Source organism: Poecilia latipinna, unplaced genomic scaffold, assembly GCF_001443285.1.
Source record: "Poecilia latipinna isolate Pla-1442-1.1 unplaced genomic scaffold, P_latipinna-1.0 Scaffold105, whole genome shotgun sequence".
Lineage (NCBI taxonomy): Eukaryota > Metazoa > Chordata > Actinopteri > Cyprinodontiformes > Poeciliidae > Poecilia > Poecilia latipinna.
The window spans coordinates 72,823-90,020 of record NW_015112721.1 but is presented as its reverse complement, the minus strand read 5'-3'; the positions used below and the strand labels follow the sequence as shown (position 1 = coordinate 90,020).

Sequence of the window (17,198 nt, the reverse complement as noted above, 5' to 3'; positions counted from 1 at the left end):
CCGTTAGCCTTAAGTCCCGTACGAATCTGGAGGGGGGTTCCTCGTAAGGGGTAGGGGGCGGGGGTACACCGAGCAAGCAGAAGACGACACGCCGAGAGGAGGGGGCTGGAAGACTGAGACGCCTCCAGCCTGAAGGGGCCGGCGGTTTGGCCACAGCAGCCCCGGACTAGCTAGCTTGTACCTTCGCGGCTAAGTGAATGAAGTGAATGGGATGGAGCCGGGACCGTCTGGCGCTGGTAGGTGGAATTTTTACATTAACATTAAATACACTTTGACTGTAAGAGTAATAGCTGCAGATACACATTTCAGTTGGAAAAGCTGGGCGCCGCAGCCGACCCAGCTTTAGGAGGGGGGGGAGGATGTACAAGGAGGCTTGGTGTGACAACCCCTCCATCGTTGCACCGTAGCTTAGAGAGGAGACGCTGAGATTTAGATATTGCAGCCTAGCAAGATAACGTTTTCTGTTAATTTAGATTTTAATACAAGTGTTATCGAGTGCTGACAAAACACTGAGCCATGCGCGGGGGCATGGAGGTCGTGGGAAATCTGTGGTGAGGAGGAATGAGGTGAAGCCCGCCTTCAGCAGCAGCTGGCTGCTTCTTGCAGGCTTATCCACAACACAGCAGCCTACCCTTCTCACTACTTCTTCCTCACGTCATAAGTGGCTTTCTTAAACGGTGTTTAAACACCAGCAACTCGTATGCAACATTATAGAGCAACTCAGGCCCACCGTCTGCAGCAAAGGGTGAATTATTCATGAACGTAGATCCCAAAATAATACACAATTGTGATTTGTATATGCTGGCGTTGACATAGCATATTTCAGATTTGCAATCAGTGTTCACGAATGATAGGAACTGTCTTTATTTGGAGACATTTAAACATGGATTGTTTTTGTTTCCTATTAAACAGAAATAGGAAGAAGCTGACATTCCGAATGCTTGTTTTATTATTGAAAATAGTTCACTTTGCACCTATCAATCCAATTTTAAATCTGCTGACTCCTTAGTCTGAGTTCGTAACTTATTTTATGACTTGGGTTTTACTGCTTATTCGGAATTGTCTTTAAATAACTTAAAACTGGGTTTATTTCTGCTTCCAGATCAAAGAAATAAAGAACACACAGTTGGTCCTTATAGCTAATTTAGCTTGTTTTAATTTTGATCTAATTTGTAGAATGGGGGGAGGGTCCCTAAGGCTCCCCATTTCATATTCTGCTTTTGTGTTTGAAGTGTGACAATTCAATTTGTCAGTCTTCCCAGATTGGTCAGACAAGTTTTTATCTGGCTCAAGAATGAACTGGTTTGCTCAAACTTGTCTTATACTGTTGATTCCTATTTGGACTGTGTTTTGTTTCCTAAGTTCATATTAGATGTAAAAGGTGAAAAAATTATGCTACTGAAAATACCCTATTAGTCCTGTTTATCCCAACCTCTGTCAAATGTATATATATTACATAATGTCTGTTGATGAGTTTATGGAGTGGTGATTGTGGGAGTTTTTAGTTTTGAAACATTTAATGAATCAAGAGAAAAATCAGATTTTATTTTTTTTAAATTTAGTGTTTTATCTGCTTATCGCTACTCAAGAAAAAAATTGGTTCAAATCCCGACTGAGGTACATTTTGAAAAGTACTACCCAGATTCTCTACATTTCCATAAGATTTATTTAAATTTTAACTACATACAAATATGTAAAACAGTATTTAATTTAATACTTTTAAAAAAAAATTATGTAAAGTTGTTCATAAATTCATTCAATATGAACAAAAACATCAGCAAGCTACTTCACCAAATGAGCAGCAAAGAGTTGGAGGAAAGTTCAGAAATCCTCAGATACATGGCAGGATCTAGCTTGAAATTAGCGGTCCTAATGTGTCTCCGTCTTGCTGCTCATTATGTCATTGTAAAGACAATAAGCGGCGAGCGTCTTCGTGTTGTGAGGCTCCGGTTTAAGTCTCGCCGCCCGGGAGAGTCTGCTATTGTGTTGGGATATGTGAGAGCACTGGCTCCACTTCTCACCATCTGCCTTCACTGGCACGAGGGAGAAGTGTGCGTCTTTGTGCGCTTAGTGGGCAGCAATCACAACGTGCTCGCACATTTACACACATGTATCCTCTCCAGCTCCGAGTTTGCGCGCTTCACCACATGTCTTGGATCTGTGTTTACTGCGTTTGTTCGACGTGTGATGCTACACACGTGCACTCTCTGTAGGCAGAGCATCCTTCTTCACGTTAGGACTACTACTCTTCCTGACTCGCGGCTTTGTGAACGAAACATGAAGTGGTATTTTTAAACCAAGCGTTTCTATAGCAGCTATTTGAAGTCGAGCTTTTCTAGTTTGGAATAGGCTAATGCAGAGGGACCAAAAAGGCCAAGGTCTTTTCTGCGTGATCACAGTGGCACCCTGCCTCCTCCCACATTTTTTCCAGCAGCCTTGCACATGAACACACACAGGTCCCCTGATATCCATGACAATACTGTGTTGCTGTGGTGTCTCCATGGTGAGGCTGGGAATGTAGGAGAGGGGAGGAGGGTGGGGGGGGAGGTTCCTCCTGTGTGTGTGAGTGTGTGTGTGTGTTCATAGTAGCAAGCGCTCTCCCTCCGTCATGCTGCCCTGTATCTCTGTGTGTGAGATGGAGGAGCAGGGCAGCTGGGGTCTTTGTTGTGATGGAGGAGGGCTGCTCTCTGGGGACCCAGAGGTTACGGCAGTGGGCCCCTCTCAGGCAGGAGTCAGAGCTAACTTCACACCAAGGACCCAGTCTGGGATGCCCCCCTATAGCCCTCACAGGCCCCCCTCCAAACCAAACCTTAACTCAAACCAACTTTCTCTCTTTAGGAGGTAAAACAAAGTGATGTGTTGAAAATTATAGAGTTTGACTTTATTATTCCCTGTTATCTGAAAATTATATGGGTTTTCAGGCTGTGTTTTTTGTTCTCTGTTCTCTATTTGTAAATGTATGTACTATTTTATTTTTGGGTGATATCCTTAAAACATAAATTCGAACAAAAGTATAAATGAAAAGCTGTGTTGTTTCATCAAAATCTGAAACTCGTATTGTATATATGTATTAAAATCTGTGTTTATTTTTGTTAATTTGGATGATTATAGCGTAAAACTAATGAAAACCCAAAGTTGAACTTCTACAAAAAAAAATCTAATAAAGCATAAAATCTATAATCTGCTGAAAGTGTGCAGCATATGTTTTTGGTCGGGGCTACTTTTACATGAAGTGCTACATAAGTGGAGGATGGCATGGCAGGTACAAGCTTTTAGCTCTGCTGAGATGTTGAAGAAACTCAGGTTGCTCTATAGTGACTTTAAGTTTCTCTGTTGGCGTGTGGGTCAGATGTACTGGATAATGCACAGTAACAAAACTCTCATGAAACCAGATGCTTGTACTTTTGGCAGTGTGAACTGGTGTCACGTCATGCTTGAAAATAAAATCGGCATCAACAAAAGTCATCACCGACTAGAAACATCACATTAGACCCCAGGCAGCCTTGATTCTCTGCTTCTTTACTCCTCCTCCACACCCTGACCTTGATTTTCAAATGAAGTGTAAACTTGTTTGGTTTTTTTGTTGTTTTTTTTCATCTGAAAAGATTACTTTGGATCATTGAACAGCAGTCCAGTTTTTTTACTTTTAGCTCATAAGATGCTTCTGATGTTATCTTGTTCAGAAACCCCATGACATTACAGTGGTGTGTGCTTCGAAACCCTGACTCCAGCTGGAGTCCACTCCATGCTTTGTGAATTACCCCCCAAACTTTTAAATGGTCTTCGCTTCACAATCCTGCTAATGCTGTAGTCCCTGTGGCTTGTGCACCTTTTTTGAACTACACTTTTTCCTTCCACTTAACCTTCCAATAATTTGCTAGGAATAGGATGCAGATGAAATGTTTAAAATTTCTGAGAAGCAGACTATAAGGATTTCAATTGTTTTAGCTAAGCCATAATCATCAAAAATATCCAGAAATCAACTCTTTAGGTACAGGCTGGTGAATCTGGCTTTAACTGAGCTCCATAAATTTCACTTTTGCATTTACAGAGAGGAAAAAAAACAACTTTTTAATTCTCTAAACCAGAGTTATTCAACTCCCGTCCTTAAGTGGTGGCTTCCTGTAACTGTTTGATGTCTCCCTAGTTCAATATACCTTTTCTAAATTGTTGAGTTGCACCTATATGTGTTCCTAGCTTTCTTTTGATACGTTTTTTGTCATGCTACTGCTTCAATAATAAACCTTTATATATTAGAATTGTTGTAATTCTGATCTAAAAAATATTTTGCTAAACAATATCATTTGTTTCCCTTCCCTCTGTCTTTTCTTTTCTTTCCCTTCTTCTCCCCCTTGAATCTTTGTTTTGTCCTTTATGTGTTATCAAATCTTCCTTGTTTACCTCTTATTTTACAACTTGCCTCACTCTGACTCATTTGTGATGTAACTTTTTCTTTCACATTGTTTCTTGTCTCTCCTATCGTCCCTCTCCCTGCCTTCCTGTCCCGGCTGCTGGGACTCATGCCCACTAATCATTTCACTTTGGCCCCTGCCTACACTTCCTTCCTGCCTTACACCTACTTTTGTGGTCCTGTTTGCCCTTTTCTCCGTTTTAACCGTTTTCGTTGCAACTTCCTCTCCTTTTCCGCTCGTGGATCTGCTTTCCTCATTTATTTAATTAACTCCAATATTTTCTTACTGTGAATTTCTACTTTCTCCACGGTCTGTTTTCGTTTTTAACCTTCTTTCCATCTGTTTCCTGCTCTTGTGGATGCCTCCCTGTAATGTGTCTGTCCAGTGCCCTTGGGGGCCTTCCCCCCACCCCTGCAGCAGGTGTTTCATGCCCCCCGGCGGCCGGGCATGGGCACCGTGGGCAAGCCCATTAAGCTGCTGGCCAACTACTTTGAAGTGGAAATCCCAAAGATGGACGTTTATCACTATGAGGTGGACATTAAGCCTGACAAGTGCCCACGGCGAGTCAACAGGTAATAGGAGAACTAATGACTGTTGGTTACAAAGTATTTTTTCATACACGTTTTATAGCTTGCTTCTCAAGTCTTATGTCAAGAAGCAAACACTTGCTGTGTTGTAATGCTTAAAACTGAATATTGGATACCTACCTGTGTTTCCAGTCTTTCAAAAAGCAGTGAATTATGCAAATTAAGCATAAAAACTGTTACTTTATAAAAACTGAGGCAGAAAAAGATTCCTCACCATCCAGTTCTTTACCTTGACTTTATTAGCAGGCAAAACATAATGCATCATGTGAGGGAAAATCTGTTCTACTAAATTCTAATGTGACTTCTGGTTTGTGTAGAACTTTTATCAAATAGTCCATATTTAATCACATTCTGGATACCATGTTTAATAATGGAAGATTTTATGCTTTGAAATCAACATTGGTGTCTTTGGGTTTGGCTTAATGAAAGGATAAAAATGATATATTTCTGCAAGAGCTTCTTTAATATTAAACTGCTGTTCCTGTGCTGCTGGGTCCAACCAGCTGAACTGGATGCTAGACTCAAAAATGTATCCAAACATATGGGATTGTTTCACTTTGGTTGGTGTTTGTTTTAACAGTTTTGTAATTTATCAATAAAATACTAACTTTTAACATCTGAACTGGATGCAAGTAACTTGCTGCATTATTTATAGGCCTTAACATTATTACATTATTATTAGCCTTAAGAAATGCTTTTTCAAAAATAAGATTTTATGTTGTAGACCAACAAAAAGTGCTCCAAAACTGTAAAGCAAACTGAAAATGAGACATTGAGAAAACAATCTTTTAATTTATAGTTAAATAAATACACTGAGGTTTATGGTTGTAATGTGATGAGATTTTTTTCCCCCAAGACACTGGAAAAAAACCCTCCTACTTGCTAAGTTTAGCCTACTGTTTAGGGAATGGTTAGCAGAGTTTGCGTCTTATTGACTTCATAGGATTACTATAAAATCCTGTCACTGCTCCAGGGAGCTTTCATCAGCTGGCTCCACCTGAGTGCAGAGGTTGCAAAGGTCTGAAAACAACCATAAAACCGAATCAATAAAGTAGATTTCCAGAGCAAATCACAACACAGCAGCAAAGTTTTTCAGGAACAAAATAACTTCACAGTAACGAGAGGCCGTAATCTGAGTCAAACATGGGCCAGAAACAAAATCAATAAAACCCAAATGTCTTACAGATGTTCAGAAAGTAACACGGATATCAAAATTATATGATTGACTGTCTCCATAATTCATGAAAGTGCTTTGCTAAAAAACAAAATTAAGAATACTTTGGATGCATGGATACCAAATGGTTTGTTTACAGGTGTAAATTAGAAGTCGGTTAGAATAAAATAACAACACAGAGGTGGAAGATTGACTTGCAACCTCGCTTCCACCTCAAAAGAAAAAAAAAATAGAAATTAAAATTTAATTTTGCTCATTACCAAATGTTTTTGTCTTTATGATGAACACGTTACTAAATGACACATTTACCATCATCAGTATTTGATTTATCATTACTTTCTTCCCTTAATATGTGTGAGATTGACATCGTTGGTTAGTAACTGAATCAGTTTATCTATTTTCTGCATACATCTTTTTATTTTTAACAGTTCCACTCTTACAGACTTCACTCAGACCTTTACTGTAATGATAATTTATAATGACTCGGCCATGTTCACCGTTTTTCACATATGAAACTTTAATCACTTTGCTGTATGGAATAAAAATAAATATTAAAGTTGTGAGAGTAAAGGGAACAAGAATCTCTCTGGAGAGTGAACTTAAAAAAAACAAACAAATGTGACATCTGCTTTTCAGTGCAGTGCAATTGGCAGCCTGGCATTACTTCATGTTTGATCTAAGACGCTTCACCCGTCATAGAAAGATGTCTCTTTTTTGCTCATGATCCTTTACTTTTGTGACCACTCTGAAATTATATCATGCTTGTAACTAAGCTTGGTGGCTGTCGACACCATCCGATTGTCTGTCAAGCTTCCCAGTTGTCTCATGTGTCAGCGCTGGCTATTAGCAGAAATACAATAACCTTGTTTATTCAGTTTGGCGCTAACCCCAGAGCTGTGACGGAGTCTCATTCTCTGTGTTCTGATCATTGCCTCAGGGCTCTGGATAATTACTAATATACATTTAGACTATCTTAGAGGAATGCCAGAGATAATGTTTTGCCTGTTTGACATCACATGTATGTTTGCAAAAATGGAAAGTTATTTACTTTTACACTTTAAAGGATTTCAATATCTTGTGTTTATTTAACGGAATAACAGCTTCCGTATGAATGAATTGTATAAATCTGCCAGCTGTAATATTTTTGCAGAGATTTAAACCATCAAGTAGGTTTTAAAGAAGAAATCATATTTGACACTTCAAAACCCTTAAATTTTGGTAGAATAATCCCTGGAAACTGCACATTCTGTAAAATTCACTTCCGAATTTCCAAAGAACTTGGTTTAGTCTCTTTGGAAGAGGAAACACAAAGGAACCAAGAAGGCATGCAAAGGTTGAGGCCTTTGACCTTTTCTTTTTAGGAATATCTCCTCGCCCCCCACTTCATAATGAAAACCAATGCGCTGAACATTGCCCCCCCACTGCCACCTGCACTCTCTCACTCTTTGTCTTGCCGCTGCCCCCCAATGACCACCATGTTGCACCCAGCAGCTGTATCCTGTTTGATCAATACCGTGATCACATTGTGAACTGTCTCTCTCTGTGACAATGAAGCCTCTTGTTGAGGTTGCTGGCACACTGGGATGATGTTATCATATTATTATGATATATAGTTGTATATCATAATAATATATGATTATTATGTGTTCTGTTGCTTCTTAAGCTCATTCTATGATTCTTAATTCCTACAGAGAGGTGGTGGAGTACATGGTTCAACATTTCAAGCCCCAGCTCTTTGGTGACAGGAAGCCAGTGTATGATGGCAAGAAGAATATTTACACCGTCTTAGCACTTCCTATTGGGAGTGAAAAGGTAAGTTAAGTTTTGTTCTACCATGCCACTACCATCAGCTTCTCACGAATCTGTTAAATTTATCTTTAATTTTGTTTGGATGGAATTTCAGGTGTTTAGCGCTGTCAAACATGCTTGTGTACAAGCTGCTCGGTGTACTAAAGGCAGAGAAACAACTTACTTTTATAGAAAAACTGTTTATCCACCAATATAGTTGGAGAGGAGGAGATGGCAGCAGGATTGACAGCGCTAAGGACCTCCTCTTAACTCTGATTGGTTGTTTCTAGTTGGCACTGGGAGAAAGCAAAGTAGTCCTTTTTTTTTGTTCCATACCATAGTGTCACAAAGTTATATACTGCAGCTTTAACTGTGATATATATATATTTTTTAATGAATCATGTTCTCCCCACCTCGTTGCTATTCCAGGTGGATTTTGAGGTAACTATCCCTGGTGAGGGGAAAGATCGAATCTTTAAGGTTTCCATCCGCTGGTTGGCCAAAGTGTCATGGCGGCTGCTACAGGAAACTCTCGTCAGTGGTCGACTGCAAGTCCCCCTCGACTCAGTTCAAGCCTTGGATGTGGCTATGCGCCACTTGGCCTCTATGAGGTACGCCATAGCAAACCCTCTGTCTTCCAGTTGGAAGGAACGGATCCAAACATGCATGGGGTGTCCGTCTGTCCAGTCAGATTATCAGTTAGAAATTATTTTTGTATTTTTATGTTTTAGAAAGTACATCTGTAGTTTAACTAGTTGTAAATTTTACAGATTTACTGTAAATTGTACTTATTTTTTTTGTGCTTTTTATTTTGATGACCTAAAGTACAGTTAAGATGTGTTCAGGCTCAGTGTGTGGACTTCTGTGTTAATCATGCTTTAGACCTGAATCAACAAAGTTAGCCTTCATCTTTTTGAAACTGCCTAACAAGTATTTAACAATTCTGATCAATGAAATAGCTGACTTCAAGATGTAAACTGAATAGAATGATTCAGTCAAAATTCAAATGAGAGTCTGTGGTAAGTCTTAAACTGATGTTTGGAGTTAATCTGAGTGAGATTTAGCTGTTTAGCACAGAAGAATGGGCTTGAATTTTTCTAAATGTGCAAAGCTAGAAGAGACGTATGATATACTGAAAATGCATATACTCATTTTTTTCTTAAAGTTAAATCAAACCAAATTTATCTTGTTTTAGGTTAGTTAGAATGACCGACATTCTATTTGCTAAATACCAGAAAACTTAGTGAGAACATTTATCTGGTTTCATGCTATTTTGTGGTGGTCTGACCTCTCGGTGGTTGTAATGTTACAAAATGTGAACAAGTAAAAAAAAAAAAAGCATGAATACGTTTACAAGACACTGTAGTTAAGTTAGATACAACAGATTTTGTGGCAAAGATCGGTTCATGTTTGCTCCGTTTTTCTTTGGAAAGCCTTATCTCACTCTGAAGTACTCTGAAGTAACCCCTTTCCTGGACATGAGCTCATGATGTATTCATGGCCTAAATATGCACACTCATCATTTTCTCCTCCAACTAGGTACACTCCAGTGGGTCGGTCCTTCTTCTCCCCACCTGAAGGATACTACCACCCACTTGGTGGGGGGAGGGAGGTCTGGTTTGGCTTCCATCAGTCTGTGCGTCCCGCCATGTGGAAGATGATGCTTAACATTGATGGTGAGTCACTGACAACAACATTCGTGTGTGTGTGTGTGTAGGTGTGTGTGTGTTGCCATTCAGTGTTCTAAGTGGCTTTTACTAACACTGCCATGACTAGTTGCTCTGTCACAGAAATGTAATATGCACTCTGAGAGAAAAACATTAAACAGTTCATAACATTATTTGTGAAGTCTACATTTCTTCTCTCTCTCTGTTAAAAAAATGATATTCAAAATACTTGGATAAAGGCCTTTAAATGTTCCAGGTAGTATTTTATGTTTGTTGCTCTTTGTCTCCCTCTAGTGTCTGCCACGGCCTTCTACAAAGCCCAGCCTGTAATTGAGTTCATGTGTGAGGTTTTGGACATTCGCAACATCGATGAGCAGCCCAAGACCCTCACAGACTCACAGAGGGTCCGCTTCACAAAGGAAATTAAAGGTGAGAGAGAAAGAACCTCCAAAACATAATAGAAATCATAAAGGAATAAACTTTCTCACCTTTATTATTTCAGGACTCCATTTAATTGTAGGAAAACCTAGAGGCCATGTTGTGTGGTTGGTAATATGTACTGCAAAAATACTTTTGTGTGATTTTTTTTTAATCTTTTAGTTTTATTTTCCGTCCTTCATTTAAGGTTCCTAAACAGTTTTAAAGTCTGGAGAAATATATAACTTGATTATAGTCATTTCTATGTTTAAATAATTTTGATAAACATTCATTTATTTCAAGGTTGTATCTCTCTCCCATTTTTCTTGAAGATAAAAATCTGACATTCTTAAAAATAATCAGGTCAGACTAAAGTTTTACTATTTGCTTCTAACTGAAATTCTTTTTTTATTTTATATTCTATTCATGCCTTTTATGTACTTTTACTAAAGGTCAAATTTATAATAAGGTGGTTTTAAAATTTGAAATTTGAACCAAAAAAAAAATACTTTGGCTTTTATGTTTAAGTTTTATTTATGTTTATGGCTTAGATATAGTTAAATGACAAAGATAATCTAAGAAATGTGAAACTTTGGCCTCGAAATGATGCGGTATGTACATGTATGTTATATTTGATTTCTTTTTACTCCTAGTTGTCTGATCGTGTCGGTGGTTCTCAAACCTTTTTGTTTGTAGGCCTGAAGGTCGAGGTGACACACTGTGGGCAAATGAAGAGAAAATATCGTGTATGCAATGTCACCAGACGTCCTGCCAGCCATCAAACGTAAATGCTCTTTAGACCCATTACTCCTGCAACCTCATTATCTTCTGTGCCCCCAGTGTTAACCACAACAAAGTAGATGAATCTGTTGTCTTTTAATGACTCCAACATCATCAATTTATCTTGGTAATTAAATTGGCACAGAGCCACTTTGGAGTGTCATGATTTTGAAGTATATTTAGATTTATTATAAAGAATGGTGGTGTTATGAAACTCTAAAGTTAAACTCATAGTTCTACTTGGGAAATGGTATACCAGCTTTATAATGGATTAACATGTTTTTTTTTTTAATTAAATAAAATAAAATTATTCTTTAAAATAAATAACATTTATTGACAAATTTTTGTCAATTTTCATCTAAACAGCTATAACAGATGCAAACAATTGAGAAAATGAGATGTCAGATGCATTAATGTTTAAGGAAAATTTCCAAATGGATTTAAACAATTTCACACATTTTTTTAATAGTAATTGTCAATACAGGTGCAATACTGATTCAAATCTTTTTACGTCTAGGTTTCCCCTTCAGCTTGAAAGTGGGCAGACGGTAGAATGTACAGTGGCCCAGTACTTCAAGCAGAAGTACAACTTGCAGCTTAAATACCCCCACCTACCTTGTTTACAAGTTGGGCAGGAGCAAAAACACACCTACCTGCCCCTGGAGGTAAATCTTTATGGAAATCTGACCGGTTGAAGGATAAAATTATGATATTTTAGTACTTTTTGTGAATCATCAGCAAACTTTTAAGTTGTTTTACTGACTCTATGTATTTGCTCTTTCTAGGTGTGTAACATTGTAGCGGGTCAGCGGTGCATTAAAAAGCTGACGGATAATCAGACCTCCACTATGATTAAAGCCACAGCTCGCTCTGCGCCCGACAGGCAGGAGGAGATCAGCAGGCTGGTGAGTTCTGGAGAACGCTTCGTGGAGGCCAATGCTTGTGACCTGAGATAATACGTCTCAGTGACTTGTGGTGCAGGCAGTGAAATGTGATGCATGTCCTTCACTCTCCACAGATGAAGAACGCTAACTTCAACCTAGACCCATACATCCAGGAGTTTGGGATCAAGGTGAAGGACGACATGGCTGAAGTGACTGGCAGGGTGCTACCAGCTCCCATTCTACAGTATGGCGGACGGGTAAACGCAGCCCATTTATCAGTAACCATGCAACCGTTTGGTGACGTTTTCCAAATGCAACAAACTAAATCCTGGTTGACTGCTGTTTGTTTTTTTTTTTCTTCTTCTTTTCCACAGAACCGGGCTATCGCGACTCCCAACCAGGGAGTTTGGGACATGAGGGGGAAGCAGTTTTACAACGGCATTGAGATCAAAGTCTGGGCGATCGCCTGCTTTGCCCCCCAGAAGCAGTGCAGAGAGGAGGTGCTCAAGTAAGTGCACAATTCCAGTGCGAAGTGAAATGAGTCATGGATATGTAGCTTTCCAAATTTTTGACAAGCAAGCGTCTGAAAATCACCTTGGATAAAAAAAAAAATCAATTTAGTTAGTAAATAAAGTCCAACCGTGTGTAGTTTAAACTCAGTATAAATATGTTTCTGTGAAGGCATCATAAGCTAAGGACGATAATATCTGTTGAAAAGAAACTCTAAACTTTAGATCTTTGGCAAAACACATCTCAGTCAAGGGAGCTGAAAACGAATGCATGTCACGCAGTTTTTATTTCATTGTAATATACTTATGGGCTGGTACATGGAAAATAACATTATTTCGGTTTTATTTTGAATTTTTTCCTAACCAAACTTTGGATTTAACTCAGGAACTTCACAGACCAGCTGCGTAAGATCTCAAAGGATGCTGGGATGCCAATTCAGGGCCAGCCGTGTTTCTGTAAGTACGCCCAGGGAGCCGACAGCGTGGAACCCATGTTCAGACACCTGAAAAACACCTATTCTGGACTTCAGCTCATCATTGTCATCCTACCTGGGAAAACTCCCGTTTATGGTATGTCATTTCTGACAGGTTGTTTCTCTTTTGTTGTGTTCCTTTTTTTTTTCTTTTTTTTTTATGTTTGTGCACTCTGTTGTTGTGAAATCGTGTTCTCATTTTTACAAAGGCAAGTAAGTTAGTAGCCAAGAAAAGAGCCAGCTGCCTCCTGTTCAGCACCCACTCAGGACATTTGACTCATTATGACAGGCAAAAATAGAACAAAGGAGGCTCTGGAAAATGTTAGGAAATAAATTCACTGTTTTAATTTTCAAATTCTGCTTTTAAGAGCAAAAATGATGGGATGTTATTCTAAACATGGACATATTTCTTTACATATGGAGCAGCATATATATAATATCACTCAGTTTTATTTTCCACTTTAAACCCCTTTTTATGATTTTTTTTTCCTGGGAAAGACAACCTGGCTAACGGTAAATGTTCCTTAATTTAAAGGAGCAGGGCAGCAGCAGTCACCAAAGGCTGTAAACGCATCAGATTACTAAGTGCATGCATCAAAAGGATGTTCCCACATTCTTCAAGCACAGCAATGATTTTCTAATGTTCAAACTCTTGTCTTCTCTAGCGGAGGTGAAGCGTGTGGGAGACACTCTGCTCGGCATGGCCACGCAGTGTGTCCAGGTGAAAAATGTCGTAAAAACATCGCCTCAGACTCTCTCCAACCTCTGCCTAAAGATCAACGTGAAGCTGGGAGGAATAAACAACATCCTGGTTCCTCACCAAAGGTGAGCTTCTGTTTGAGTGTGTTTTTATACGTTTACATTTGGTGCATTAGATGAGTAAAACTTAAGATCTGCTGTGAACAACTCATGTTTGTATTACTGCTGCCATAGTTTACACAGGACATTAGCTTACTTGGGGCATAGTCTGCCTCTTCTATCAAGAAAATAAAATCATTGTCTACATATTTCATAAAATGTAATGTTGATTTCTCTGTATAAATCTTTTGAAAGTTGGATTTTTTTCTGTTTTCTCCTATGAAATAACTCTAAAAAGCAAACCCGTCCTTCCTCGATTAGCAGTCGTAATTTGCATCTGCTCTCCCATGTGCATCGGCAGGTCTGCCGTGTTTCAGCAGCCGGTTATCTTCCTGGGAGCAGATGTCACGCATCCTCCAGCTGGAGATGGCAAGAAGCCGTCTATTACTGCTGTAAGTCCCTGGATATTGGTTGGGATTTTTAAATTTTCTCTAGAAAAAGAAGGAAAACCAAGTTCCCCATGAAATCTGCGAGCTAAACCCATCTTTGGGTGAACTTCTCTGGTTAAACTCTGGTAACTGGTTGACTTGAGCCAGTATAACAACTGTGTTTTACAGTCTCATGATATTGAAATCCAAATCTAAAACAAAAATATATAATATAATAATGACTTTACCATTATATAATGGTTTACTTTACCATTATAGCATAATGGTAAAGTCTAATAAATTTACCATTATGCCTACTGCCATTATGATAATATATTCATTACAGTTAACATAGATTCATTTCTATTTTAAAAGATAGACTTGCTCATTAATTGGCAGTAGGTTTTTGTTTTACAGGCAAAGTAAATATTAAGAAACTGCAGGTTAACATACATGCTGCACTTAGCTTGCCAGGTACAATAGATGGTGCTCCTTTGCTTTTTACACTATAACTGTCTGTCCAAATGGGAAAAAAAAAAAAAAAAAATATATATATATATATATATTTTAGCTAGCAGCAATGTGAGCAACAGGTGGAGGAGGGCAGCGTTGTTTTATTTTGTTCCCTACAGCTGAAGAAAACTCTAGAATATTATTTAAGAGACTTTAAATTGTAGAAATGCTATAACGAGAAACCATCATTTTTGATAACCTTGGGAGACCCCGATACAAGTAACTGTCCAACATCTAAATTTATTACTACTATTTACTTATTTTTGAATTGTTTTAAGTTGGAAAACGATGTAATGCTGGATACAACAGAAACTGACTGCAGCCAACAATTTGAAAGATTTGTAGTACTGAATTAGTTTTATGTGCATTTAATAGCCACAGTTCCATAAATTTAGCTAATGTCACGTTTAATGATTTCTAAATGTTTTCCAGCACATTGCAAAGTTCCTCCTTTGTCCTGTGTTGGCTTCAGTAATGCCAGAGTGATTCTTTTATAGTCAAACAAAAGTAGGAAGGACATGCAAATCATGCAAAGGACTTAAGGATCTCTATGAAAACTCACACGGTTGTGGTTGCTTGGTAACTGTGACACTATAGATGGCTGTTTCGCTCTGTATCGCAGTTTGGAGCAGAACAGCTTTAAAAGGTAAAAACAGCTGCAGTACCTTTAGTCTACAAGACAAAGAAAATATTTTTTTTTTCTTAGCTGTTACATTGAAAACTTAATCATAGAATTATGAAGGTCACTTTTAGCTTATTTTAAAAAGAAAGGAAAAATGTTATCTTTTGATCTATTCAATGGTTAAACTTACACTGGTTTTATTGTCCATGTCATGACAATCGTCTAAGATGAATCTGAGTTTTTGTGTAATCTTTGACAAAAGGAGGCAAAAAGTAGTAAGGGCGGAGCTGGGAAACGAATGGCTCATCATTGACTCACGTTCATAGGAAATGACGTCAACCCTCGTCCACACTTGACCTCATCTCAGCTGTGGTTGGCTGGGTTGTTGCCTAGCAATAATGACAAATGATTGAGTCACACAGACGGCACATTGGAGAGGTGAGTGGGTACGTCCGAGTGATCTGGCAGAAGGAGACAACTTGTAGAAACGGATCACTATGATGTAAACGTTGGCCAATAGAAAATGACGTTTAATTCTGAGCCTCTTGCATATTCCAGGTGTGGCCTTTAGGGGAGTCTTATGTTCAGAAATACAATTGCAAATGGGAAGGAAAATGGAAAATGACTCGGCACAGCAGGACTGAAGCTGTGTGAATGTTTTCAATAAAGGGAAACTTGTTTTAAGAATTTTTCTGTATTGTCTAGAAATGCAGACAAATGCTTACATTCTCAAATAACTAAACATTTAATCCTTTTGAGAACATTTGAACACGTTATTCAGTTAACATCAATTTCACTCTTCATATTCTCCTTAATAGATGAGTTGATACAATGTGCCTCATAACAGCTCGTGCAGCTGTCTTTATTCCTCCTGCTGCTCCCTCTTCCAGGTGGTAGGCAGTATGGACGCCCATCCCAGCAGGTACTGTGCCACGGTGCGTGTCCAGAGACCCCGGCAGGAAATCATTGAAGATTTGTCTTACATGGTGCGGGAGCTGCTCATCCAGTTCTACAAGTCGACGCGCTTCAAGCCCACCAGGATTATTTTCTACAGAGACGGGGTTCCGGAGGGACAGCTGCCACAGGTTAAAAAAAAACAGCTTGACATGAAGCCACTCTCTTTTGATTAACTTTATATGATTATTTCATTTTTTTTTTTCTTCGACTTTAGACCTAATTAAGTACCTTCTGTTCAGATTCTTCACTATGAGCTCCTGGCCATCAGAGACGCATGCATAAAGCTGGAGAAGGATTACCAGCCTGGTATCACCTACATCGTGGTCCAGAAACGCCACCACACACGCCTCTTCTGTGCTGACAAATCTGAAAGAGTGAGCTCTTCATTTTCTAGGCAAAAAAAAGTTTAATGTTTTATTTATTGTTTAGAAATCATTAATTACCGATTTCCTCCTCAGATTGGGAAGAGTGGCAATATACCTGCAGGGACTACAGTGGACACCAGCATCACTCATCCCTTTGAGTTCGATTTCTACCTGTGCAGCCACGCAGGCATACAGGTCAAGATTAGCAGAAATATTTTCTACCCGTTTTGACTTCCTCAGCTTCTTTGAACCCTTTTTGAATTTTCCAATTGTTTTTCTCTCTCATTTTTAAACAACATCGATGTTGAGTTGATTTTCTGTTTCCTCTGTGTCACCAGGGCACCAGCCGGCCGTCTCATTACTACGTCTTATGGGACGACAATCGTTTCACGGCAGATGAGTTGCAGATTCTAACCTACCAGTTGTGCCACACGTACGTTCGTTGTACCCGTTCAGTCTCCATCCCTGCGCCGGCCTACTATGCCCGGCTTGTGGCCTTCCGTGCCCGCTATCATCTGGTGGACAAAGAACATGACAGGTTCGTGTGTAACGCGAGGACGACATATTTCAGTTTGGGAAGACCAATGGGATATCTAAAGAGATTTCCTTCATCATATATGTACTATGTACAGTTCACCATCAAAAAGATATTTGGCATATTTTTTTGCTTATGATGGAAATCAAACTGGGACATTATCTAGTTGCCTTTTTATTTTAATGAAAATAAAAAGGCAACTATTTATATATATATATATATATATATATATATATATATATATATATATATATATATATATATAATATATATATCATTAAAAAATAAA

General features: G+C 38.8%; 1 protein-coding gene across 2 annotated transcripts in view; it reads left to right on the top strand.

Annotated features, from left to right (window-relative positions):
* The first annotated feature begins 69 nt into the window (after positions 1–69).
* The window catches only part of ago1 (argonaute RISC component 1), a 24,176-nt gene continuing 7,047 nt past the window's right edge, over positions 70–17,198 (top strand). Inside the window, exons 1-18 of one of the 2 annotated variants that reach the window (XM_015027705.1) lie at positions 78–236; positions 4,798–4,984; positions 7,865–7,985; positions 8,391–8,572; positions 9,501–9,637; positions 9,923–10,057; positions 10,742–10,829; positions 11,343–11,490; positions 11,611–11,730; positions 11,844–11,966; positions 12,084–12,217; positions 12,604–12,788; positions 13,357–13,516; positions 13,851–13,941; positions 15,943–16,137; positions 16,249–16,383; positions 16,468–16,569; positions 16,713–16,912. In XM_015027705.1, the coding sequence (XP_014883191.1) occupies positions 212–236; positions 4,798–4,984; positions 7,865–7,985; positions 8,391–8,572; positions 9,501–9,637; positions 9,923–10,057; positions 10,742–10,829; positions 11,343–11,490; positions 11,611–11,730; positions 11,844–11,966; positions 12,084–12,217; positions 12,604–12,788; positions 13,357–13,516; positions 13,851–13,941; positions 15,943–16,137; positions 16,249–16,383; positions 16,468–16,569; positions 16,713–16,912 (2,468 nt within the window). In that variant the 5' untranslated portion in view covers positions 78–211. Of the gene's footprint in view, positions 237–4,797; positions 4,985–7,864; positions 7,986–8,390; positions 8,573–9,500; positions 9,638–9,922; positions 10,058–10,741; positions 10,830–11,342; positions 11,491–11,610; positions 11,731–11,843; positions 12,218–12,603; positions 12,789–13,356; positions 13,517–13,850; positions 13,942–15,942; positions 16,138–16,248; positions 16,384–16,467; positions 16,570–16,712; positions 16,913–17,198 lie in introns of both variants that reach the window. The other variant, XM_015027704.1, reaches the window with a different exon arrangement.